Raw genomic sequence first — 24,952 nt, forward strand, 5'->3', positions numbered from 1 at the left:
TCATGTGTCTCCATAAAGCAGAATGCCTAGATCAGTGACACATGGTTGGTTGGCCCAGTTTAGTGATGGGATCTAATGCGTTGAACCAGGTTTGTTTCCCCACTTGGGCACATGAAGCCTGCTGGATGACGTTGGACTTGTCACAGTTATCTCAGAACTCTTTGAGTCCCACATACCTCGCAAGGTACCAGTTGCAGGAAAAGGGAGACAAGGAGTTTGCAAGCTATTCTGAGATTCCCTCTGGTTGAGAAAAGCGGAGTATAAATCCAAACGCTTAGAATCATAGAGTTGGAAGAGACTCAAAGGACCATCAAGTCCAACCCCTTGCAATGCAGGAACACACAATCAACGCACTCCTGACAGATGGCCATCCAGCCTCTCTTTTAAAATCTCCAAAGAAGGAGACTCCACCACACCCCTAGGTAGTGCATTCCACTGTCGAACAGGCCTTACTGTCAGGAAGTTTTTCCTGATGTTTAGGTGGAATCTTTTCTCTTTCACCTTGAACCCATTACTCCTGGTCCTAGTCTCTGGAGCAGCAGAAAGCAAGCTTGCTCCCTCACGAACATGACATCCCTTCAAATATCTAAACATGACTATCATGTCACCTCTTAACCATCTCTTCACCAAACTAAACATACCAAACTCCCTAAATCTCTCCTTGTAGCGCATGGATTCCAGACCATTTTGGTTGCCCTCCTCTAGACCCATTCCAGTTTGTCAATATCCTTCTTGAAGGACCCAGAACTGTAAACAATATTCCAGGTGAGGTCTAACCAATCCAGAATAGACAGTGCTATTAGGGAACAGAATTTAATTATGTTACACCGGACAGACCTAGCTACTCCACTGGAATTAGTCCTCATTAGCCGGTGATAATTACTGAGATAATTTGCCCATTGGGCAACTTTGCCTACATGTCCCGAAAGGGGGAGGAAAAACCTGACATTTGTTTCAGGGAATAAGACTATAGAACATGCTGTTGCAGTTTTTTATCGAGCACAGTGACCAGCAGGATTTACACAAACACATCTATGAGGCCTAACATTAAATGTTCTCTGGTGGGATCTATTTTTCCATCCACCTCTGGAGCCACATTCAAGGCACGGCTTTGACAACACAGTCTGGGATGGGCTGGCCAAGAACCAGGGTGCTGTTGGGGGTGGGACTCTGTCATGAGTCAGGCAGGCTTGTGTTTGGCTGAGTTGCATCATGTCCTGGTTGCCTGTGGCTTTAACGGGTGGAAAGCACATGATGCAATTGCGGGTGTAGTTACAGGGGGCGGAGGGGGGGCATTGGATATATATCAGCTCTCAAGCCAGAGAGGAAGAGACTAGCAGTGCAGAGAGACGTCGTCTGTGTCTGATTTTTCCCTTTCGGCCTCTGCATTTAAAGAATTGCTTCCTACCATGTCGACCTCCTTCGTGCAAGCTGAGAAGCTACAACCGACCCCTTTTGAGGTGGAATATTTTGACCAGTATGATTTTTACAACCTAACAGACAGATACAGCAGTAAGTATATTAGCAGAGGTGGGTGATGACCCAGACGGGATGCGGGTGGGGTGGTTTCCAGTTTAAAAGCACTCTGGTAGGTGTAAGGGGAAGGGTAACGAAACATTGAAAGCTTTACTTTGTGGGTATTTCATACTACTACTATACCTGCTGCTGTAGCAAGCAATGACAGGTTTTAGATGTTTAAAAAATAGCAACCACCACACCACACTCATTCAGAGCTACTATCAAAGTCTGGCACTGGACTTGCAGTCACTGATCCTGACTGCCTTTGACCAGGCTACGAAAGTTTATACCAGAATAAACGTTTGCTTAAACGCTTCAGGACTACAGAACGGAATCTACAGCTCATGCATGTGCACGCACTCAGAGGTTGGGAGGACACACACACACACACACACACACACACACACACACACACACACACACACACACACACACACACACACACACCAATGCTCCGCTTTAAGCTGCCTTTCCTGTCTCTGCAACAGGAAGGCGAAAGATGCTGGGAATGGTAAACTGATCTGCCGTCAAAACCAAACAGCCTCATAAAGCCGTTCGGTGTTCTGCTCTCCAAACTCGATTTCCCTGTTTACTTGGGTGCTCCCTGCCGTTGACTGCCCTCAACGCTATGCGAGCTGTCTTGAGAGCCAGGGACAAAGGCAAGCTGTCAACAGTGTAAATACAAGATGACATCTGCGCTAACAGGGCAGGCTTTTCGTGCATCTGAGCAATCTTCAGAATGCGGCACGTATTGAGAAAACGTGAACCATATGGTTCAGGTGCAGTGCTGCAATGCTTTCCATGGTAGCAATGGCTGCGAAAGAGATTATTGGCGCCACATGTGTGCGAGGAAGGAGAGTACAGACATCGGCCCCTTCCGCACGTGCGGAATAATGCACGTTCAATCCACTTTCAATGCACTTTGCAGCTGTGCGGAATAGCAAAAGCCACTTGCAAACAGTTGTGACAGTGGATGGAAAGTGCATTATTCTGCACGTGCGGAAGGGGCCATCAAGACGATGTGGACTATTCAGTGTTAAAAAGAAGAGTTTGGATTTATACCCTGCTTTTGTTTTCTTCTAAGCAGCCTCAAAGCAGCTTACAAACCCCTTCCTCTCCCGCAGTAGACACCTTGTGAGTGTTCTTGAGAAAACTGGGATTAGTCCAAGGTCCCCAGCAGGCTTCATGTGTAGGAGTGGGGAAAACAAACCTGGTTCCCTAGATTAGAGTCCACCATTCGTGTGAGAAAAAGGGGAATCAAACTTGATCCTCGGGATTAGAGTCTAGCGCTCTTAACTAGCACACCACGCCAGCTCTCTTAAAATTATTTCTGCCCTCAAAGTGAGCTGTAAAACACGTAGAATACAGGCTCAAAAAAGCAGGCTATAAATGGCTACAGAAAAACAAGGTTAAGGAGTAGCCCACCCTTGCTGAATTGCTTTGCTGATCCTCCCACTTTGGCCTTTTGAATTTGTTTTTTCACGACTGCAGGCTGAGGCCCTTCTGTGGTCGAGGAAGAGCAAAGCGGCTCCCATAGTGGAAAAATGTATTGTGGCAGCCAGTCCCAGTCATGCTGGAGGGTGACGTGGACTTTTGAGAAGTCTGGAAGTTGTAAACAACTAAAGATCGCCCACTGCTAGATTCTGGCTTTGTGGCTTTTTCAATGCCTTAGGAAAGAGGGAACAGAACCAAGCGTCTGCTCACATGCACCCTGTGCCGTCAAGTCATTTTTGACTTAGGAATCCACGACTTCCAAAGCGTCCTCTTGTTGGCAGCCTTGCTCTGCTCACTCAAACTTGAGGGCTGTTGCTTTCTCTATTGAGTCAATCCATGGCCCCTTCCACACATACAGAATAATGCACATTCAGTCCACTTTCACAATTGTTTGAAAGTGGATGTTGCTATTCCCCACAATAAACCCCAGTTTCAACGTGGTTTGAAAGTGGATTGAAAGTGCATTCTTCTGCATGTGTGGAAGGGGTCCATGCCCTGCCAGGTCTTCCTCTTTTGCCCCTTCCGCATGTGCAGAATCATGCACTTTCAATCCACTTTCAATGCACTTTGCAACTGGATTTTACTGTGCGGAAGAGCAAAATCCACTTGTAAACAATTGTGAAAGTGGATTGAAAGTGCATTATTCTGCATGTGCGGAAGGGGCCTTTTTCAATTTTCAACGTTTCTTAACGTTGTTGCCTTTTCCAGTTTAGCCTTTTTCCAGCGGTCAAAGTCCAGTAACTTCAGTTTAATCTTCTTCTTTTTCTTGTCTAGCAGCATAATTCGCAGATAAGGCGGTGCATTTGGTGTCTCCCATTTGCGTGCTTTATTTTTAAAAAGATGTCTGGGAGAAGACCAGGCTGCAAAACTCTCTCCTTGGGTTGGGTTATTATGTGTGCAGTGGGGGTTGAGGTAATATTCAAACATTATGGACAGGTGAAATAGTGTGAACGTGTTAATTATTCAGTGACCATTCATAGACGTCAATATCATTTATTCTATAGTATTATTTATATTCATTTGTGTAAAAAATATGCATCTTATTTATGGGGGGGGGGGCTTTGTACTTTTTACCCCCCTCCCCAAAAATGTGGATCTAGCTCTGTTGCATTCTTTAAGTATTTTAAAAGCTGTAACAGGGAGCTAAAGGACTCAAAATAATGGGTATAAATTACAGGCAGAAAGACAGTCTACAAGCAGCCACTGGAGGAAGTCAGGAATGCTTTAGTGGCTGATCTTGCATTGAACAGGGAGTTGGACTAGATGGCCATTATGGCCCCTTCCAACCCTATGACTCTATGAAAACTGAAGGCTAGTCCATAGAAAAATTCCAAAAGCAATAGTGTGCTTTAAACAAAATCAGGAGCCCAATACTTAGAAGCTGATTTTTAAGTACCTTGGAAGTCTTTCATCAGGTTGCACGTTCTTGACAAAGGGGGAAGAGAGATATTGCAAGGCGTGATGGAGGAGCAGCTCATAAATCCTGTTTTGATTCTCCAGTGCCCTTCAAGATCTTTCTGTTCTCTCCCCCCCCCTTTTTTTGTGGTACCAAACATCTAGCCTAATAGTTTTGCAAGACACGGATGTTGTTTTGTGATAATTTTTGGCTGGTCAGAATTACTTTTTAAATCTTCGCGGAAGTGATCGCAAGCACGAGCTTCAAACTATACCGTTCACTATCCTTGGTCTTGTAGCGCCAGGCGGCTCTTCCCGCAAGGGTCGTTCCAAGCGAGAGGCAGAGGATAACACAAACCGTCCGAATCCCGGTGGCCACGAACGGAAGATAGTCCTGAAGCTGCAGCGCACGGAGCAGAAACGAAAAGGGACTCCATCCAAGGAATGAAAATTGCAGGTGAGGGACTTGTGACTGACCAAAATGGCCGCCTCTGCTGGTGGCACAATCCAAAATAGTTCAACTGTATGAACAAGTAGGGAAACTGTCCACCACTCGCCCCTCAAAAGGGACTTCCCTCTTGCAGGAGACAGAGCGTGAGTATATGTAAATCTGCCATTTGTACCAATTTCGTGCCCATAAAGCTCAATGCCAACCAGTTGACTGAAATACCCTTCCCCACTCCTCCCCAGCAATAGGAAAATATGCATACTGCTCATACTGATTTGTTTCTCCCTAGTTCTGAGTCTGGACGCGCTACTCAGGTTCTGGATACAATGGCAATGTCTATGTGGATACGAAGATGGACGAACGGATGGACGCCAAGCAATACGGCAGTTACTTGTGTAAAGGAGGCAGAAATTGCTGCAGACATAAAATGACGGCATCAAGAAAACTGCAGCTCACTCCAAACGAGAGGGGGAGAAACTGCCAAGATGGACTCTTCGGCCTCAAAAGGCCAACAGAATAATGCTTTACTGGGCTGGGAATAGAACACCAGCCGGTTTTTATGGAAAAACTTTACCTAGTTAAATCAGTAGCTCTTACTAGCATTGGGCAGGCCTTGGAAACGCCCTTGCTTTTCTCCTTGGATGGGGAGGAGGGAGGCAGATATACTTAGAACTATTATGTGTGGAATGAAGACAGGAGAGGAGGAGTGGCATAGAAGTCCAATAAATAATAATAATGTTCGAGACCTGCGCCAGTCAAGAAAGCAGACATGAAATGTTTATAGAGTAGAGGAAGGCAAATGATGGCCTGCAGTTCACATGTGACATCGGGACCCCGACCACCCAGATGTACTCCTCAACCCAAAACAATTTCTTTGATCTAGGGGGAAAAGCATGTCACAGGGCAACCTGAAAGGCAGTAGGTTCTGACGCTGCAAACTCAAATGTCTTTTTCCATGCTAAATAAAAATGTTCAATCATTTCCCAAGTGACTTTCATTTGAGTGGAAGTGGACTGTGAGTCCCGGTGAAAAGAACACCCCCCCCCCGGGGGCGGAAAGCAGCTTCTAGACAGGAAAAAAAGGGGAGGCGGGTTCTAAATTGAGCTTTATTAAATGCTATAAATGCATCCTCCCTCCTCCCTACATTCACTGCAGAAGGAGAGCTGCCTGGCGGTGCTGCAGAAAGAGGGACTCTGCATCACACACAAGGGAATTACACAAACCACCTTTAAGGTAATGTCTACCACAAAATGGATTCAGGCTGCCTCTCCTCCCTCTTCCCCCCCTCCCCACTATAGCAGCAGTTCATGCTAACCCTCAAGAGATGACTTTAAAAAGCGGAAGGGAAGTTAGCCAATCAGCAACAGCGCACACGTTAATTTCCGTTGGCTTCCCAGAACAGAGCGATCTGAAAAATCAGATGCGGTTGTTGGCATGTGTGTTTTCTGCTGCTCCCAACACTGGCTGTTTCCTGTTAGCACGCGATGGGAGAAAAATGTCTCAAAAACGAAAATGATACTTGAACTCCTGGTTCTTGGGAAGCAAAGTTTGACAGTGGAGGAACTAAAGCCCAAATAAGACCACTTTGGGGCATGGGAGGGCTGTTGTGGGGCGGGGGGGGGGGGGACATTCGATTAAGCAAACTTCATTTCATCATTGTAGGCAGTACCTGAGACAAATCCTTTCTTAAGGCATAGAACAGGAAAGACAGACTGATTCTAGAATGAATATTCCTATTGGCCCACTATATGGAGCAACTTAAATAGTTGGAATGATGTCATTTCCTGATAGCACCATTCCCCATGCTAGTATACTAACAGTTACAATATAGCAATGGTATTCCACAATTAACAAATGCAAAAAGAAAAACCAAATTAGTAAACAGCCAAGAGAATCCCTACCACTAGCATAAGCTATTGCCTGTCCCTACAGCAAGTTGGAAGCATAGTTCCAGAATGCTGCAAAGGATTCTGGGTAAATGATAGCTTATATCAAACTATAGGTGGAGGGAGATTTCACAGCGTTAAATAAAAGCCCAGGTAAATGTGAAGGTTGATCAAAGGAGATAGCTATAAAAATGTCCTCCCCTTCCACCTGAGAACTGGTAATCAGTTGAAGGCACAAATTAGTGTGAGAGACAAAGGAGAGAGACCTATTTCCTGTAGCATGTCCAGAGAAATTCACAGGCATGGGATTGTACCCCCAAGGAACCGAAGATTTAAAACTTCACAGGTAACAGCAAGAAAAGGCATTGAAATTTACAGTATTCATCCCTGGCCACTCAGGGGTGGTCAGTACATGAATGGGCAGTCACAAAATATACAAAAGTAGGCGGTACATCACTAAAGAAGGGATGGGCAGGGGGTAGATTCTGTCATGTCATTGGATGAAGATGGCCCCAAACATCATGATACTAGGCAGCAAAGAGCAACACTGGCCTTTTAAAACTTCAGTGCACAGCATTAACACCCTAAAGCACAGGTGTCAAACTGATGGCCCTCCAGATGTTATGGACTACAGTTCCCATCATCCCCTGCCAGCATGATGCTGGCAGGGGATGATGGGAACTATAGTCCATAACAACTGGAGGGCCGCGAGTTTGACACCTATGCCCTAAAGGATGGAGGGGCGCACGATCCAATCTGTTCTAAGGAGGAGGGGGACAGGGCAGGTACCAGAGAAAAGAACTGAGGAGTGCAACAAATAGAACAGATACACTGCTGTCTTCGTGGACGTGCGGCACGCCAGCTATACCGAATCACATCGTTCAAACACTGATGTAGGCTGTTTGCTGCTCAAAAACACGATGAGCAGCGGAAGTTGCCGGCTGGTGAAGAAGAATCAGCCCCCTGGGGAGGTTCACCGTCTTATGATATTGTCCACTAATCCAGCGGCCGCTCTCTGGACTAAGGATGAACAGTAACGCGTCGTGTAGGTATAGGGTTGGCAGTTTGTCGCAGAGGTACGCTGAGGAGGAGGTCTCAGCTCAGGTCTTGCTCGCCGATGCTTTGCTTTAGATATTCCTCATAGAGCCGTCTCTGCAAGAAAACAGCAGTGGTGACTCCCATTGTTGCTCACAGAAGAAGAAGAGTTTGGATTTATACCCCACCTTTCTCTCCTGTAAGGCTTACAAGCTCCTTTCCCTTCCTCTCTCTTCTTCTTCTTCTTGTGCAGGGGTCTTCAAACTATGGCCCTCCAGATGTTCATAGACTACAATTCCCAATATACACTTGGCCATGCTGGCAGGGGCTGATGGGAATTGTAGTCCATGAACATCTGGAGGGCCATAGTTTGAAGACCCCTGCTCTTGTGGCTCACAAGCTCCTTTCCCTTCCTCTCCCCACAACAACACCTTGTGAGGTGGATGGGGCTGAGAAAGTTCTGACAGAACTGTGACTAGCCCCAGGTCACCAGGAATGCAGGAGTGCGGAAACACATCTGGTTCACCAGATAAGAATCCGCCACTCAGGTGGAGGAGTGGCGAGTCAAACCTGGTTCTCCAGATTAGAACCCACCTGCTCTTAACCACTCCACCGCGCCAGCTCTCCCTCCAGGAGAATACAAATGCTGTTCCCCAAAATCCCATACAGGGCCTAAGCACCCTTCTTTGCCATCCATGGGCACAGTGAGTCCCAGGATCCCTTGGCCGCTTTGCCACATTCCCCATAGCTGCTAACCTTTGTCTCCAGCACCACGTCCAACACGTAATCCCGCCGGTCCTCTAGTTGCCGCTTCTGTTTTTTTGAGAGTGTGGGCTTGGTCCTACGTAGGGGAAGAACACACAGCCAAAATCAAGGAAGAAGGAATGCCGCACGAAGCATGCAGGGTGTTCTTTTTCACCTGTGCTGCCCTTAGCTCAGAAACACAAAGGGGTTCTTACTGGAAAGCGTAGCTGGCCAACAGGAGGAGGACGATCGAAAGGCAGAGGAGGCCAAAGAATACAGTCAAGGTGTAGTCTTCAGGGATGAGGCTCCAGGCAGAGGCGACTGGCCGCTGAAAAAGAAGACGCAGGTTTTTAGCGATCCAAACTCTGCGTCGGGAAGAGGTAGATTCTGAGAACAGGGTAAATGATGCAAAATATGAATAGGAGGACAAGCTGTGGTAGAGGTCACTGGTGCAAAGCTCACTTCTACCACAAACTCAGTGGATCACCTGCAGCCTGAGGACACTAGCCTACCTTACAGAGTTGTTGTAAGGGTTCTGACAGGACGATTTACAAGTATCTTGAATACTGAAAACACTATATTCAAGTACCTTGAATATTGAAAACTATATAGATCCACTATATTCAAGTACCTTGAATATTGAAAACACTATATAGATCCTGTTATGAATGCCCTATAACACAGGTGTCAAACTCACAGCCCTCCAGATGTTATGGACTACAGTTCCCATCATTCCCTTCTAGCATCATGCTGGCAGGGGATGATGGGAACTGTAGTCCATAACATCTGGAGGGCCGTGAGTTTGACACCTATGCCCTATAACAAAAATTATCTTGAGGAAAAGGTTTACACAGCTGAAATACACAACAATCTTTCTAAAAAGAGCAAGAACGTTATGTAAAAAGTATTCACCACGTATAGTTCCAGCGCTTGGCTCTGCTCCTTTCCCAAGACCAGGGACCACATCTGACGGGCAGTCGCTGTGCCGAAAAGCAGAGTAATAAGGAGAAAGAAGGGTAAGAGGCACCCAGCTAACCCCAGTAGGACTCCCCGAAACCGGGCATGGAAATTATTGCTTCTCGCCGTGCTGTGGACACAAGAAGAAGAAACAGGTAAGTACAAACCGCTGCGAATAACAAGAAAGTCCTCTTTACTACCATATTGTCACACAATGCCTCAGAGAGGCACAGAATTACTTCTCTGTCTCTGCAATTTAATAGATTATTCTGTCACAGAAAATGCCCAAGCCACGTCTCTAGAGACCTGCTTGAGATGGCTGACGCAAGTAAAAACAATGATCGAACAGCCATAAATGAGCCACGGAAGCCAATATTAAGAACCGAAAATGATTTCCGTACAGTCATACAGTTCTATCTCTCCCTTTCCCCCCAGGAGTTAACTTTACTCATACGGACTGCTTGTGAGGTAAATCAAGCAGAAAGATGGTGGCTTGCACACAGATAACAAAATATACAGACTCCTGCATTCATTTGGATTTCCTCTTCGCTGACAACCCTGCCTAACTTTCCTTTAGCTCACTAGTTTAGTAAGGTCAGCCCACTGTTCAGGCTGTTTCCTCCCCCATAACAAAATCATGATTCAGTCTTTCTACTCAAGATCTGATGCGCCCTCTCCTGGCTAGTTTTTCCTCACATCCTTCCCCAAGTACTATACATTCTGTTATACATAAAGATGATGGCAGATTGGATATTCCTCCGCCACAGAACAGCAGCATGCTGGACCGCCAGCATGGTGTAGGGTTAAGAGCAGGTGGATTTTAATCTGGAGAACTGGGTTTGATTCCCCACTCCTCCACCTGAGTGGCAGAGGTTTATCTGGTGAACCAGATGTGTTTTTGCACTCCCATATTCCTGCTGGGTGACCTTGGGCTAGCCACAGTTCTTCTGAACTCTCTCAGCCCCACCTGCCTCACAAGATGTCTGTTGTGGGGAGAGGAAGGGAAAGGAGCTTGTGAGCCACTTTGAGTCTCCTTACAGGAGAGAAAGGGGGGATATAAATCCTAACGCCTCTTCTTTTTCTTTGTGGCAGAATGCTCTGCCTGGGTCCTAGTGCCTATCTAACCCTGCTCCCCACATCTATTTGAAAGTAAAAGTACATTTTGGCATAAACACTCTTATATCAAAGTATCATGTTCAACAAAGCACAAAATAATGGTTTTGACAAAAGCGGTGTGTGAAAATGAATGATAATTTTCATATTCGTTCGGGACTATATTCTAATGCGGAAACATACGATTTTCTCAATCGCTGTGCTTCAACTGACTGAACTATCATCTTTCTGTGGAACAGAGTATAGCCTCCTGCATTTTAGCAGATAACCAGCACATGATTTTATAAATATTACTGTTACCCCTCAGATATCAACCTTTCTAGTTTCTGCAAGGCTCTGACCTGTCTTCTTCTAGCAGATTGCACGTGGCCTTGTCAATGAGGTGGCAATCCCGCTCCAGGGCGTTGAGCGTGTGTTGTACCGTCTGGCTGATCGTCTTCTCGATGGTTCGGCAGATCTCTTCAATCTGATTGACACAGCGGCTTGGCTGCAGGAGGAGGACAGGTTACTCACGTCACCGCTGTCGGAGGGGCAGCATCCGTTCTTTAAACCACAGTTTCCTCACAGGTGTTGACGAATCCCTGTCCAACACATTTTCCTTTCTGGAGAAGTCCACCTTCCTTCGCTGCCTCTAAAACTGCTTACTACTCACCTTATTGTGGGCCTTATGCTGCGTTGTGCATTGAGATGGGCCAAACAACTCTAGAAACCTTGGTATGGATAAGGGCCACAAAATATTGACTGCATATACATTTTCTAGTGGGATCCAACAGCTATATTCCCTCTCTGTTATCAGATCACTTTATTTCAGAATGGTATACTTTGATCTTTAGAAAGGTTGAAGCTATTTGTTTCCCCTTGGAATCACTCCTTATGCTCACAAAGGTGGAAGCCTTCAGACTAGTTAAGAATAGGCTCTTGGATCTTGATTTTCATCATTTGACTCGTGCTGCCAAGACAACCTGTTCTCCGACTACATTATTAATCCCATGCGAGCGAGGAATTATGGCAGCATATCTTCGTCTGCTGATTAATCCCACCCAGAGGAGAGCCTTGGCTACTGCAAGATGTAATGTGCTGCCATCAGCTCTGCTGGAGGGAAGATTTAAGAATATGGAACGTTCTAAAAAAGTTTGTTCATGTGATATGTGTTGAAACACTTGACCATTCTCTGTTTCTATGCCCTAAATACAATAAGATACGCATGAAATACATGAATTCCATTTTCTTGCAATGTTCTCAGTGGCATGAGTATTATAAGATACCCAATCTCCTGAACAGCTCTGATGTGCTCTTTTGTGAAACTGCTGCAAATTTTATACTGGAAATTAGTAATTTTAACTGTATTTCTTAACCTTGTTTTGTTTTAAAATTTTGTCCTGTTTTATATGCCAGTAAAGGCTTGTGTTGTTGTTACTCACCTTACTGGGGCTGGGGATGTAAATTGTGGGCATGTCAAACCCACATTTGTTGAGGCCTGGGCGCTTGCAGAGTTCCTGGACAATCTGCATCAGCACCCTCTGTCAGGAGAGAAGCAGGGAGCAGTGTAAAAAAAAAATCCAACCGGAGGCTTTGGCCTAGTGTCTTCCTTCCCACAGAAACAGGGATTCTGCTTCTCCGTCCTAGCTGACTCCCTTCCCCAGGGATGCTTTCCCGGGAGTTACCTGCCTGTCCCCCTCAGCACCCGCCTCATCAGCCTTGCTGAGGTAGAAACGCAGTTTGTCCCCATGCCCCTCGTTGAGTTCCTCTACGATGTTGAGGGTGCGCTTGCAAAGGGCCTGTCCCATGGGGTCGAAGAAGACCAGGATGAGATCACAGAGCTGGCCTGAAGCAAGGTGGGGAAACGGGAAAAAGAGGGAGTGAATGCCGTGGAAGATGCAGCTCGCTAAAAGATGATGCCCCTGTCACATTTTGCCCACCAATTCCTGTTACTTTACTTGCTTTAGACAATTCTCAGAATTTTTCTCATATACAGCCTTTCCTTTATTGTTACCAACGAAAGACCCTAAAAATCCATGCTTTAGGTACACATGTTCCCAGAGCAGAGATGTCAAGCATGTGGTCCAGGGGGCAGATCCAGACCCCTGATAGAGGTTATCAGGCCTGTGGAACAGCTGAGGTAACACTACCTCTCATTCCCAATCTCCAGGCATTCACCCCGATGCAGGTTCGGCAATCCAGGCACCCACCGCACTCCCAGTCTGACATGGTGAGACCCCCACCCCCCCAAGTGCCAATCTGGGCTGGTGAGCCCACTGAGAGGGACCCACCCCCAGCCCAACCAAGTAACATTTATGTTATATCTGGCCTTTGTAACAAATCAGTTTGACACCCATACCTCACAGATTCCAAGCTCCTTCCCATTTTAACCGCTATTTTCCCACTAACTTTTAACCTGTTCTGCTTTCCCTGTAAGAAGCCTATCTCCTTTTGAACTCTGAACCACTAGGCTGATGTCAGGTGGCAATACAGAGAAGAGTTTAGATTTATACCCTCCTTTCTCTCCTGTAAGGAGACTCAAAGGGGCTTACAATCTTCTTCCCCCCCCCCCCCCACAACAAACACCCTGTGAGGTGTGTGGGGCTGAGAGAGCTCCGTAAAGCTGTGACTAGCCCAAGGTCATCCAGCTGGCGTGCATTGGGAGTGCACAGGCTAATCTAGTTCCCCAGATAAGCCTCCACAGCTCAAGTGGCAGAGCAGGGAATCAAACCCAGTTTTCCAGATTAGAGTGCACCTGCTCTTAACCACTACACCACTGCTGCTACCTTATCCTTATGCTATCACTACCCAGATGATCAGAACCCACTACAGGAGCCAACAAGATTCCACATCATTCCGCTCACCAAACCAGATAAGTGCTGCTTCAACATCAAAAGGGTACTTCATGTCACCATCGACCAAGCCTGGTGTGTCAAGGAAGGTAACCAGAGGGAAGTGTTTCTGTTTGGAGGTACAAATCTCAGTGCTCAGGTACTCCGGCACCCCTAATGGAAGAGGGGGGAAATGAGTATTCTCACAGCACTGACAGATGATAAACAGCCTGCCTGCTAGAAATACACGCTGCCTTCCAGATTTCATTACTCACCCGGCTTAGTGTCTGCCAAGCTTCAGTGCCAACTAACAGCCTTAAGGTATCATTTCCATCCAATTCATGAATTCATGAGTGTTTGAATGGATTTGTCTGTACCTTATTCTTAAGTGTTTGAATGGGTGTTGTCTGTACCTTATTCTTACCCCAATTGTTTGTAACTGTTGAACTAACCTTTGAAACTTTGCAGGGCCTGGAAATGGGGATACAGATGGAGCGTTGCATTACCCTGTAGCAAAAGGTAAGGAAAAAGCAGGGGATTTGAAACATGGTTGCTGCTTCACAACAGCTTTTTTAAAAAAGTTATGCAAACCACAAGGTGGGTCTTTCAACAGCTGTTAGCCACTATAGCCAAAAATAGAGAAACTGGGTATAAACTGGGCTAGTCACAGCTTCTTGGAGCTCTCTCAGCCCCACCTACCTCACAGGGTGTTTGTTGTGAGGGGGGGAAGGGCAAGGAGATTGTAAGCCCCTTTGAGTCTCCTGCAGGAGAGAAAGGGGGGATATAAATCCAAACTCTTCTTCTTCTTCTATAAAGAATAAGGAATGGCTATGCCCACCCTGGCTTGCTTCTGAGCAGTTCCTGGACACACGATTATAGGTGACAAAGTGCTGGATTTGACAGGCTTTTGTTTTAATGCAATAAAAAATTCCCTGATTTTTTTAGTCCAGAGAATTCAGAAGAAGAAAAAGTTTGGATTTATACCCTGCTTTTCTCTATCGCAAGGAGTCTCAAAGCAGCATACAACTCCTTCCCTTCCTCTCTCCGCAACAGACCTCTTGTGAGGCAGATGGGGCCGAGGGAGTGCTGAGAGAACTGTGGCCAGTCCAAAGTCACCCCACTGGATTCATATATAGGAGCGGGGAACAAATTCAATTCACCAGATTACAGTCTGCCATTCTTAACCAGTACAACGCGGACGGCCAGATTATCTGTGAGGGGAGCAAATGAGGCAGGAAATTCTCACTGTGAGGGACTCTCGTTTCCTCCCGCTGGTGATGAAGGTGAAACCTTGGGTCTCGATAGCTACTCCGGTTCGTTGAATGTGCTCTTCCACATACCTTCAAGGAAATGATGAGGAAAGCAAGATGTAATATACAAATATGACCAGTTCTACAATCTAATGAAGTTATTATTGCTGGATCTCACCAGTCAAATAGCAACCTAGGAGAACGTCTTCTTGGTCATGGCACCAAAGCTCTGGAACTCTCTCTTTAAGGGAGATTCAACTGCACCCTTTTTCCACTGCCTTGGCAGCCCTTGTATGGGTAGAAAGCCAGGACATAAATTTTGGAAATAAATAATCTCAAAACACCCTGAGGCTTACAACCCGTCACCAAGTACGGAAAGATCGGTGTCAACGCCAACGTTTCTGGTTACTCGGGATGCCTTGAATAATGCACAATTAACGTAGGATGTACATAATGTTCCATTTCCTTTCATATAGAACACTCATTCCTTCCTACAAACTAAATAATATCAAACAGATAAATTCTATATCTTGTATTACAGCACACCACTGATAAAAGACCACCCTGCAGATACCAGAGCATCATATGACCTCCCTGAACTTTCTAACATCCAATAGATGTTGAGACTGCGATATCTTGCACCCAAACCAACTCCTTGGGATTTCCCCACAATGCTTAGCACCCATATAGGGTCGCCGGCTCTGAGTTGGGAAAGACCTGGAGATTTAGGGGGGGGGGGGCTAAGGAGGGGTGGGTCTTCAGTGGGAGTATAACAGTCCACCTTCCAAAGTGGCCATTTTCTCCAGGGGAACTGATCTTTGTTGTCTGGAGATGAGCTGTCATTCCAGGAGACCACCAGGGTCGCTTGGAGGTTGGCAACACAACAGCCATGCCAACTCAAGATTTTCCCACAATGCCTTGCACCCAAGCCAGCACTCCTTCGTAGCATCCCTTCGAGCGGCCTTTATGGTTCTCCACCCCATCTTCCGATGGGTCCCTGCTCACCAATTGATGAAGCTACTCTTGCCAGCACTGTGGTTCCCCATCACCATGACAGTGACTTTGCGGCGTGGAGGCAGCAGCGTCAGGCCAAGTCGTGACCCAATGGTCACCAGACCTAGAAGGAAAGAGTGATGGGTTTAAGACACAAAGTTAGAGACCTGTTGCTACCTGTGACATCCCATACCTACTCCAAACATCCCCCCCCCGCATTCCCCAGCCCTCTCACCATGACCCGGATGTACATAAAGCGAGTGGGCCTCTCGCAAGACCCGCTCGGTCACCGACTCGGCCCCTCCCCCTGCAGCCGGGTTCGCGGCCTCGCGGGACTTCCCGCTTCTCCCCCCGGGCATGGCTGGTGACCGGCCACCGGGCGACGGAAGCGGCAAGGAAACTCGGGAAGAGGAACACAAAGGGATGTACTACAACTCCCAGGGGGCACTTCGCGGAGAAGGGCCGGCGTTCCCATCGGCCGACAAGGAGGACGAGTAGAACGTCACGGGTCCAGAAGACTACAACTCCCATGAGGCCACGCGCATTCTTGTTTCGAATGAGGGCTTTTCAAGCCTTAGTTCGAAATCCAAAGCTTTGAAAAGGATTCCGGTTGTCCTTTGCAGGCATTCTCCTTGGGCAGTTTTCACACTTCCATTCTTGGAGTTCTTTTTGCCATTTTCCTTACTATGGTTATTTACTTGTTTTAATTCTACTCGGTCTTTTGGAATCTCCAAGTAACTACATGGCCCTTCCCCTCCCCATTTAATTTTCACAACAACCTTGTGAGGTATGTTAGGATGAGAGAGTTAGTGGCTGGCACAAGGTCCGCCTAGGCCCTTTCCGCATATGCAGAATAATGCACTTTCAATCCACTTTCAAAATTATTTGCAAGTGGATTTTGCTATTCCACACAGCTGCAAAGTGCATTGTATGTGGATTGAAAGTGCATTATTCTGCATGTGTGGAAAGGGCCCTAGTGAATGCCATGGTGGAATGGGGTTTAAAACTTTGATCTTCACAATTGTGATCCTGCATGCTAACCACTACAACCGCACTGGCAGATCCTATCATCAACGGCCTTTTAATTGGCATTGATTATTGACCCTGTAGGAAATGGTGTAAAGTGCTGTTCTGGGAGCTGATCAGTGGTGGGATTCAGCAGGTTCGCACCACTTTGGCAGAACCGGTTGTTAAAATGGTGCTTGTAAACAACCAGTTGTTAAATTATTTGAATCCCACCACTGGACCTGATGTCATTTCCTATTGCTTGGCCTGATGGCTTTATTATTTTGCTTTCAATGGAAATGTGTTGCATGCTTTTGATAGATGCGTCAAGCTGCATTGGAGACCCGCAGTGGCATATAAATTTAATAAATACATTAATAGGAAAATCTCTTAATTGTGGGATATCAAATTGCAAATTAAGATAGTGAAGTAGCGAATGTATTACATACAGATTCTCTGGAAAATGTGTGGCAGATTTTCCCAGAAGTATAGAGGTTGGAAGCAGATCAGCCTCTACCAACAGCACGGATCAGAGAACAGCTAGGCTGAGTGAAAATCATTTGATTAAATGACTTTGTCATAGCTTTGTAGCTTTTTTTTTTTCAAAATGCTGACAAAATCGAAAGCAGTGAAAGTTTTAGGTCCCTGCACATGCAGAATAATGCACTTTCAATCCACTTTCAATGCACTTAGCAGCTGAATTTCACTGTGCGGAATAGCAAAATCCACTTGCAAACAATTGTGAAAGTGGATTGAAAGTGCATTATTCTGCATGTGTGGAAGAGGAGTGCAAAGTGTGTTTATAGGCTGCAAGCTCCCAGTTGCTGGGCACAGACTTCATCTATGCATTCATTTTGAGCTACTGTGAAATGCTCCTTCCAGCCTCCCATGATGCCTGCAGGTGAAGAAAATAATACAGCAAGAACACAAAAGCAGGTAATATCCTGCTCTCCTCAGACTGGGATATGAGTAAATAATTTAAGAACTGTCCCTTGGAAAGAGAATAATAGCAGATCAAGTTTTTATTCCACTTCATTGAAATACATTTTAAAATGATCTGTAAACAGTTTGAAAGCTCCCGCTTGACATAATTATGCAAAACCAACCATCCGGGACGGTTTAGTGACTAAGGAGTGCTTATAACTCTGTGCGGAAGGTCAGGCTGCTGCCCTTCAGTTTCTGGGCACAAGCTTCATCTAGCCGTTCGCTCTGAGCCACTGTGAAGTGTTCCTTCCAGTCTCCTACAGTGCCTGCAAGTGAGGAAACCAAGACAGAAGAAAGAACTAAACCACCGTGTTTCCCAGTAGTTCCTTTCCTGCTATTCTAATGTAGATTTCCTGCCTTCAGGAATCCTCTTCCATGAATCAGTTTGTACGTCCGTTCTGCTGTTGAACGTACCGTGAAAAAGGTACAAGGGCTATACCACCTCTGGATTGAAAGATGATTCCAAGGGCAAAATAAAACAGGATTTCAGTGGCTCTCCAAAGGCTAACAAAATATATTTCTGGAATAAATGGTAGTGTTTAAGGTGCCTCTGGACACCTGTTAACACACACACACCCCATCAGACTGGATCTTGCTCTTACCTTTCCTCATGAAAGGTGAGATGGTTTGGTCCAGGACGGAAGAAGGAACCGAGGAATGATTAACCTTTGGGTTGACTTTCATGCTCTCAAATGTTGTGTGCTTTACGATCCGGTTGAGAGCCGCTTCCGAGAGCTCAACGCCCATAAACTGGGCCACTTTCCGGATTTCCCGGGCTGGGTCCTAGTGAGGGAGAGAGGCAAAGTGGTTGCTGGGAAGGCATGGGGGGGTCTGAAAGAGGATGCTAAACCAGGCATTTGATTTGGACACTGCTTTGAGAAGTCTGCAGCATCAGACTAATTCCCTGGAGCATGTCTATCCTCTGTTCCTTTGCAGCTAAAAGAACTATCTTCAAGAAGAAGAAGAGTTTGGATTTATACCCCACCTTTCTCTCCTGTAAGGAGACTCAAGGTGGCTTACAAGCTCCTTTCCCTTCCTCTTCCCACAACAGACACCTTGTGAGGTAGGTGGGGCTGAGAGAATTCAGAGAAAACCATGACTAGCCCAAGGTCACCCAGCAGGAATGTAGGAGTGCGGAAACACATCTGGTTCACTAGATAAGCCTCCGCCACTCAGGTAGAGAAGTGGGGAATCAAACCCGGTTCTCCAGATTAGAACCCACCTGCTCTTAACCACTACACCACACTGTAGCTCTCAGAGTAAATATGTGTGCATATGATTCGCTCACCTCTTTCATGTCTTCATAAAAGAGATACAGAATTGGGTGCTTGTCCTTGGCTTCCCACCAGCCCCGAACGTGGTCAAACCAAGAGCCATAGGCAGCTGCAAGGGAATGAAAAGTAGAGAGAGAACTGATTCCCACCACATGATCCCTTGGCAGCCCATATGCAGAGGTGGGATCCAGCAGGTTCTCACAGGTTCCCGAGAGTAGGTTACTAATTATTTGCGTGTGCCGAGAGAGGGTTACTAATTGGTGTTTTTGCCACGTGATTTTTGCCTTAGTTACGCCCCTCCTCTCAGCAGTCTAGCAGGAGGTGCGTGGCAGCCTGCGCCTGCGTGCATTCGTTTCCCGCCCAAGGACCGGCGCAGCGGCTGCATCCTTGCCACAGCCCCACCCAGGAATGTGCTGCCCCCGGAATGGCTGGCCACGCCCCCGTCGTGCCCTGCCCAGCCCCATTGGCGCTACGCCACAGTTTGAATCCCACCACCATGGGAACCTGTTGCTAAAATTTTTGGACCCCACCACTGCCCATATGTTTTGCAGGGCTGGAAAGGAAACATTGAAGACCTATGCCGGTTCTCACATGTATTCCCAAATTCTTCTAATCCACAACAACAACAACAAAATCTCCATCCCTATTCTATAGAGGCTGAGCCCAGGCCTCCTGCCCTGGACGAAATGCCAGAAGAAACCCTTTATTCCTCTTTACCCACTCACTTTTTGCAGCTAGGAAATTCTCCACAAATTGGTCCCAGTTTCCCGGCTCCGGCAACCCCTTGTTCATGCGGTGGAAGTGGAAATAGGAGACCACGTTGTCTTTGGCATTCCTGGCCACGTAGATGATCTTTGGAGACAGGATGGTAATGAGAGAACCGAGGAAATTCCATGCCAGACGTTTACTCCTCTCCTAGCTCCAATTCTTCACTGGAGTTTAATTCGTTTGAGAAAAGTGGATTCAAACATGGCTGGAAGCCAAAAACATCCCACGCCATCATGTTACTGAAGAGTGTCTGTGCACAGTATAGTATTGTAGGGTACTAGTATACTACTTGTACTAGCCAATTGTAATGAAGGCCAGAAGTTGTGACGAATTGGTAATAAGTAAAAGACCCTTTCCTGTTGTTCGGAGGTCGTGGCTTGTCTGTCATTAGACAGTGGTTCTCAACCTTCCTAATGCCATGACCCTTTAATAAAGTTCCTCATGTTGTGGTGACCCCCAACCCTAACATTTATCCATTTTACAGATGGAGAACACTGATGCAGAGAGTCTTAGGCGACCCCTGTGAAAGGTTGAGACCAGGTTGAGAACCACTGGTCTAAGAGTACAGTGTTCAGATTCAATCGTTTTCCATGATAGTAAGCAGTCTGAAATGGACACTTCACATATTACTGGCTTGAGTTTAAAAACAAAGCGGTCACCAGAGAAGGACCCTTCTCAAATCCCGTCTTCCGAGCAATGTCGCCTGTTATACTGACCTTGCAGTTCTGTTCCCAAACAGAAGGAGGCATGAGTTGAACTGGAAGGTGAAATTTGAGCGAGCGAGGAGAGGGCATCGATTTCACCACTTCTAAGTCTGAAATGTAAATGGCAACTTAGAGCCCCACGCCAAGGAACCCCGCGCCCCTCTGCACCATAACTTAGAACGAGGGTTGTCAACTCAGAGTAGTAAAATCCCTGAAGGTTTTGGAGGTGGACCCTGAGAGGTTTGGGGAAGGGTGGGGTACGGTGCCGTAGAGTCCACCCTCCAACACAGCCATTTTCATTAGGGAAACTGATGTCTGTACTCCGGAGATCACTTGTAATTGCAGGATATCCCCAGGCCCCACCTGGAGATTGGCACCCTTATTTAGGACACCTTTACTTACTTAAGGGGAAAGGTTTTGGAAGAATCAACTCTATGAAGGGCATCCGCTTTTCAATGGGCGTCTGATCACATTTCTCTGGATCTCCTCCATGCTGGACCATTTCCACAATTTCTTGGATCCAGGTGGTCCCTGATGGTCAAGAGAGCGGGGAAGAAACATGGCGACCTCATAATCCTACCTACTACCTTTAATATTGCAGATCCATAGACCCCCTTGCTGTCTTCAGGTGGTGGCCAGTACCCAACATACCTGCTTTGGGATAGGTGCAAATGAGAAGGTCATCGGGCCGAGCTTGGAAGTCCCATATATCATGCCATTTGTCTGCAGTATCTTTCATCAGAGGGACTCCCTGAACATCTGCAATTTGGGAGCGCTTGACAGACATGGATTCCAAGTCTTGATCTCCTGAAAGGGCCACAGAAATGGTAATACAAGACCCTGCCTCAGTTATTCTGGTTCCCAGGTTGCCCCCCCCCCCCCCCCGCAAAAGGCAGGGACCTACCTGTGTAATTCACTCCTGTCTTGTAGGTTTGGTGTCGTTTCTCTCACGTCCCTCCCTCTGGCTTTGTTAAGTTTCTTCAGGGCCGAAGAAATGGGCTGGGTCTGTGTGCCAGTCAAAGATCGGGGATGCGTGTTTCAGAACAAACATTTTTTGCACGCTAGCGCCGGGCACTCTGCCAAGATCTGAAACTTACGCAATGGAACAAATTACCTAGTAAGGGAAGCTTGTAGGGGGCTCTGTATGTGTGTATGTATTGTAAAGATATATGAAAGCTTCAATCAGAGCAACCCCACTTATCATCTTGGGTGCTTTTTAATGCTTTCAAGGTTGTTCTGTGTAGAGAACCCAGATAGCTGGGTTGAGACGGTTGCCCTTTGCCCCACCTGACCTCTCAGTAATCTTCGTCAGGTCTTACACAATGAAAAAACCTCAAACGCTTGTTGGCCACTGGAAAACATACCTTCAGGAGCCAGTGAAGAAGAAGAAGAAGAAGAAGAAGAAGAAGAAGAAGAAGAAGAAGAAGAAGAAGAAGAAGAAGAAGAAGAAGAAGAAGAAGAAGAAGAAGAAGAAGAAGAAGAAGAAGAAGAAGAAGAAGAAGAAGAAGAAGAGGAGGAGGAGAGGAGGAGGAGGAGGAGGAGGAGTTTGGATTTATATCCCCCCTTTCTCTCCTGCAGGAGACTCAAAGGGGCTGACAATCTCCTTGCCCTTCCCCCCTCACAACAAACACCCTGTGAGGTAGGTGGGGCTGAGAGAGCTCTGACTAGCCCAAGGTCACCCAGCTGGCATGTGTGGGAGTGCACAGGCTAATCTGAATTCCCCAGATAAGCCTCCACAGCTCAGGCAGCAGAGCTGGGAATCAAACCCGGTTCCTCCAGATTAGATACACGAGCTCTTAACCTCCTACGCCACTGCTGCTCCCACTGAAGCCACTGAAGCCTGCTGACTGTACGAACGGACTGTGGCAAATGTCATCTCTGCCTCAGACATTTTGTATAGTCGTGGACTAGAAACTTAAGACCAATTCTGTCATTTCGGCTGCCATGCAGAACCTGCTAGAAGCATTCCAGGTTGTGGTGCCTGTGTGGGGTAACCGGTACATGAAGCTGTAACCACGTAGAGCAGGGGCGTCGAATTCATTTGTTATGAGGGCTGGATATGGCGTAGAGCAGCAGGGGCGTAGGAGGTTAAGTGCTCATGTATCTAATCTGGAGGAACCGGGTTTGATTCCCAGCTCTGCTGTCTGAGCTGTGGAGGCTTATCTGGGGAATTCAGATTAGCCTGTACACTCCCACACACGCCAGCTGGGTGACCTTGGGCTAGTCACAGCTTCTCGGAGCTCTCTCAGCCCCACCCACCTCACAGGGTGTTTGTTGTGAGGGGGGAAGGGCAAGGAGATTGTAAGCCCCTTTGAGTCTCCTGCAGGAGAGAAAGGGGGGATATGAATCCAAACAAAAAACAAAACAAAACATAAATGTGATTTAGTCAGGCCAGACCTGGGGGGAGTGGGGATGGCTCACTCAGCTGGCAAAACCCTAGCAGGCTCTCCAGGTCTGATTGACATCAAGGGGGCGGGGGCCTCAGCTCGCTCCTGGGCCTGATAAGCCCTCTCAAGGGGCCAGATCCACCCCCTGGGCTGCATGCTTTACACCTCTCACAGAGCCTTCTGATGGTATCAGCTTTTCCACAACAGTGCTGTACATTCTCTGTGGTTACTGATAGACGGTTTGATACAATTGATGGTTTGGTGAGTGAGTCACTCGTCTGTGGAACTGCTGCCCTGTAGGAGTGTTTTCTGTGCAGTGCGGTATTTTGTATTGTGAAGGAAAGAAAAGCGGTTTTTCACGAGTTCCCCAAGCTCGACTCCTTCAGCTTCACCTATGGACCCTTTTATGGTTTTCTATATCTCAGTAACGGCAAACCTTTTCGAGACCGAGTGCCCAAATTGCAACCCGAAACCCACTTATTTATCGCAAAGTGCCAACGTGGCAATTTAACCCAAATACTGAGGTTTTAGTTTAGAAAAAAAAGGTTGGCTCCAAGGCACGCATTACTCAGGAGTAAGCTTGGTGGTAGTCGGTGGCTTTGCTTTGAAGCAACCGTGCAATGCTTCGAATGGGTGAATCACGGCCCTAGGAGCAGTGGTGGGATCCAAAAATTTTAGTAACAGGTTCCCATGGTGGTGGGATTCAAACTGTGGTGTAGCGTCAATGGGGCTGGGCGGGGCACGATGGGGGCGTGGCCAGGCTATCCGGGGGTGGGGCATTCCTGGGCGTGGCTGTGGCAAGGACGCAGCCGCTGCACCGGTCCTTGGGCGGGAAACGAATGCACGCAGGCGCAGGCTGCCATGCCATGCACGCTGGTACACCTCCTGCTAGACTGCTTCAAGTTCTGCGCGCTACTGCTGAGAGGAGGGGCGTAACTAAGGCAAAAATCACGTGGCAAAATCACCAATTAGTAACCCTCTCTCGGCACACACAAATAATGAGTAACCTACTCTTGGGAACCTGTGAGAACCTGCTGGATCCCACCTCTGCCTAGGAGGGTTTAGAAGCAAGCCCCATTGCCAGCAACTGAGCTTACTCCCAGGTAAAGGATTGTGCTTTACTTCTTCCCATGAAAATCAGTGGGGTTTAACAGCACTTAACAGGGTTACCTATTGCCCCCCCACGTGACGAACTCTGTGCACGCGTGCCCACAGAGAGGGCTCTGAGTGCCACCTCTGGCACCCGTGCCATAGGTTCGCCACCACTGCTATATCTTCAAAACTAAGTAGTCTAGGGACTTGTTCCAACTTCTTTCACATATTTTTGAAAGAGCCAGTATGTTGTAGTTAGTAGTATTGACCAGGGTCGGGCAAGACCGGGGTTCAAATTTCTGCTCAGTTATGAAGCTCATTGGATAAGTATGGACTGATCTGAATCGAAGTTGACTGTGTTGATTGTGTGTTCCTGCATGGCAAGGGTTTGGACTTGATGGCCCTCAGTATCTCTTCCAACTCTACGATTCTATGAAGTGGATGATGGTTTTTTTTCAAACATTCAAGTCAAATGTGCTGTGTCCTGTAGGGGTGTGTTAGGGAACCCAGTAGAGCCTCAGAAACTACACAGGAATGCCTGTGCCATCTGTCCCCTTCTGAGTTCACACGTATGCACATCACGAGATCTCCCAGACACGCAGGTCACAAGATACCTGAATGTGGATTCGACCCAGACAGGAACGTTTCCCCCTGCACGTACGCAGCCCTTCACTGAGTCATGAATTGCGCAACTTTCTCCCGCTCTCCCGCCTACCCCAAACCCTTAATAAAGGTGCCAGGGACCCCAGCTCGGCAGATTAGCCTGATCGGCCAAACTGGCCAGACTATCCGGATCAGCTAGGTCAGCCGCTGGCTTCTCTCCACCAGTCTCCTGATATCGCTGCATCTCGTCTCATTCATTGCATCGCCGTAACGACTTCAGTGTCCCATTGCATTTCTGCTCATGCAAGATCTTGTACAACCAATGTATGGGTTTTGTAAAGAGAAGAAAGTGACAGGTGTTATACAAGATCTTGGACAAGCAGAATTGTGCTAAGCCCATTTATGTTTCTACTTGAGCATCCCTGGATCTGAGTCACCGTTTTCCCATTTTCATCTCTGGAAAACCGTTGTTTTTTTAAAAAAAATTGTTTC

General features: G+C 47.0%; 3 protein-coding genes across 3 annotated transcripts; 1 reads left to right on the top strand and 2 right to left on the bottom strand.

Moving 5' to 3' along the window:
* Positions 1-1,300: 1,300 nt before the first annotated feature.
* NUPR1 (nuclear protein 1, transcriptional regulator) lies at positions 1,301-5,836 on the top strand. The gene is made up of 3 exons (XM_048517819.1): positions 1,301-1,512; positions 4,707-4,864; positions 5,145-5,836. Exons 1-2 carry the CDS (start codon positions 1,410-1,412, stop codon positions 4,853-4,855), a joined length of 252 nt encoding a protein of 83 aa, XP_048373776.1. The 5' UTR covers positions 1,301-1,409; the 3' UTR covers positions 4,856-4,864; positions 5,145-5,836.
* A 111-nt stretch (positions 5,837-5,947) lies between these two features.
* LOC125445008 lies at positions 5,948-16,105 on the bottom strand. The gene is made up of 12 exons (XM_048517818.1): positions 15,879-16,105; positions 15,656-15,767; positions 14,647-14,740; positions 13,853-13,907; positions 13,434-13,574; positions 12,255-12,415; positions 12,012-12,110; positions 10,932-11,077; positions 9,433-9,607; positions 8,736-8,848; positions 8,533-8,617; positions 5,948-7,893 (listed from the first exon to the last, which is right to left on the bottom strand). The coding sequence occupies exons 1-12, from the start codon at positions 16,000-16,002 to the stop codon at positions 7,837-7,839; spliced, it is 1,362 nt and encodes a 453-aa protein (XP_048373775.1). The 5' UTR covers positions 16,003-16,105; the 3' UTR covers positions 5,948-7,836.
* A 1,547-nt stretch (positions 16,106-17,652) lies between these two features.
* On the bottom strand, positions 17,653-21,369 carry LOC125445056 (sulfotransferase 1C2-like). Its single transcript, XM_048517883.1, has 8 exons — positions 21,283-21,369; positions 21,030-21,185; positions 20,781-20,909; positions 20,391-20,488; positions 19,632-19,758; positions 18,921-19,015; positions 18,235-18,415; positions 17,653-17,898 (listed from the first exon to the last, which is right to left on the bottom strand). The coding sequence occupies exons 2-8, from the start codon at positions 21,163-21,165 to the stop codon at positions 17,786-17,788; spliced, it is 879 nt and encodes a 292-aa protein (XP_048373840.1). The 5' UTR covers positions 21,166-21,185; positions 21,283-21,369; the 3' UTR covers positions 17,653-17,785.
* Positions 21,370-24,952: the final 3,583 nt, after the last annotated feature.

The sequence above is a fragment of the Sphaerodactylus townsendi genome, linkage group LG15 (assembly GCF_021028975.2).
Source record: "Sphaerodactylus townsendi isolate TG3544 linkage group LG15, MPM_Stown_v2.3, whole genome shotgun sequence".
NCBI classification, from domain to species: Eukaryota; Metazoa; Chordata; class Lepidosauria; order Squamata; family Sphaerodactylidae; genus Sphaerodactylus; species Sphaerodactylus townsendi.

Bases quoted from the DNA above. Each gene is read 5' to 3' on its own strand.
- NUPR1 (XM_048517819.1), top strand. From the start codon at position 1,410: ATGTCGACCTCCTTCGTGCAAGCTGAGAAGCTACAACCGACCCCTTTT. The intron at 1,513-4,706 runs GTAAGTATATTA...TTGGTCTTGTAG, and splicing joins CCTAACAGACAGATACAGCA to CGCCAGGCGGCTCTTCCCGC.
- LOC125445008 (XM_048517818.1), bottom strand. From the start codon at position 16,002: ATGCCCGGGGGGAGAAGCGGGAAGTCCCGCGAGGCCGCGAACCCGGCT. The intron at 12,416-13,433 runs GTGAGCGGAATG...ACCTTGCTTCAG, and splicing joins AGCAGCACTTATCTGGTTTG to GCCAGCTCTGTGATCTCATC. The intron at 12,111-12,254 runs GTAACTCCCGGG...CTCTCCTGACAG, and splicing joins GTGCTGAGGGGGACAGGCAG to AGGGTGCTGATGCAGATTGT.
- LOC125445056 (XM_048517883.1), bottom strand. From the start codon at position 21,165: ATGTCTGTCAAGCGCTCCCAAATTGCAGATGTTCAGGGAGTCCCTCTG. The intron at 19,016-19,631 runs GTGAGTGGGTAA...ATTCCCTTGCAG, and splicing joins GAATTTCCTAGCTGCAAAAA to CTGCCTATGGCTCTTGGTTT. The intron at 18,416-18,920 runs GTGAGCGAATCA...CTCCCTCACTAG, and splicing joins TTTATGAAGACATGAAAGAG to GACCCAGCCCGGGAAATCCG.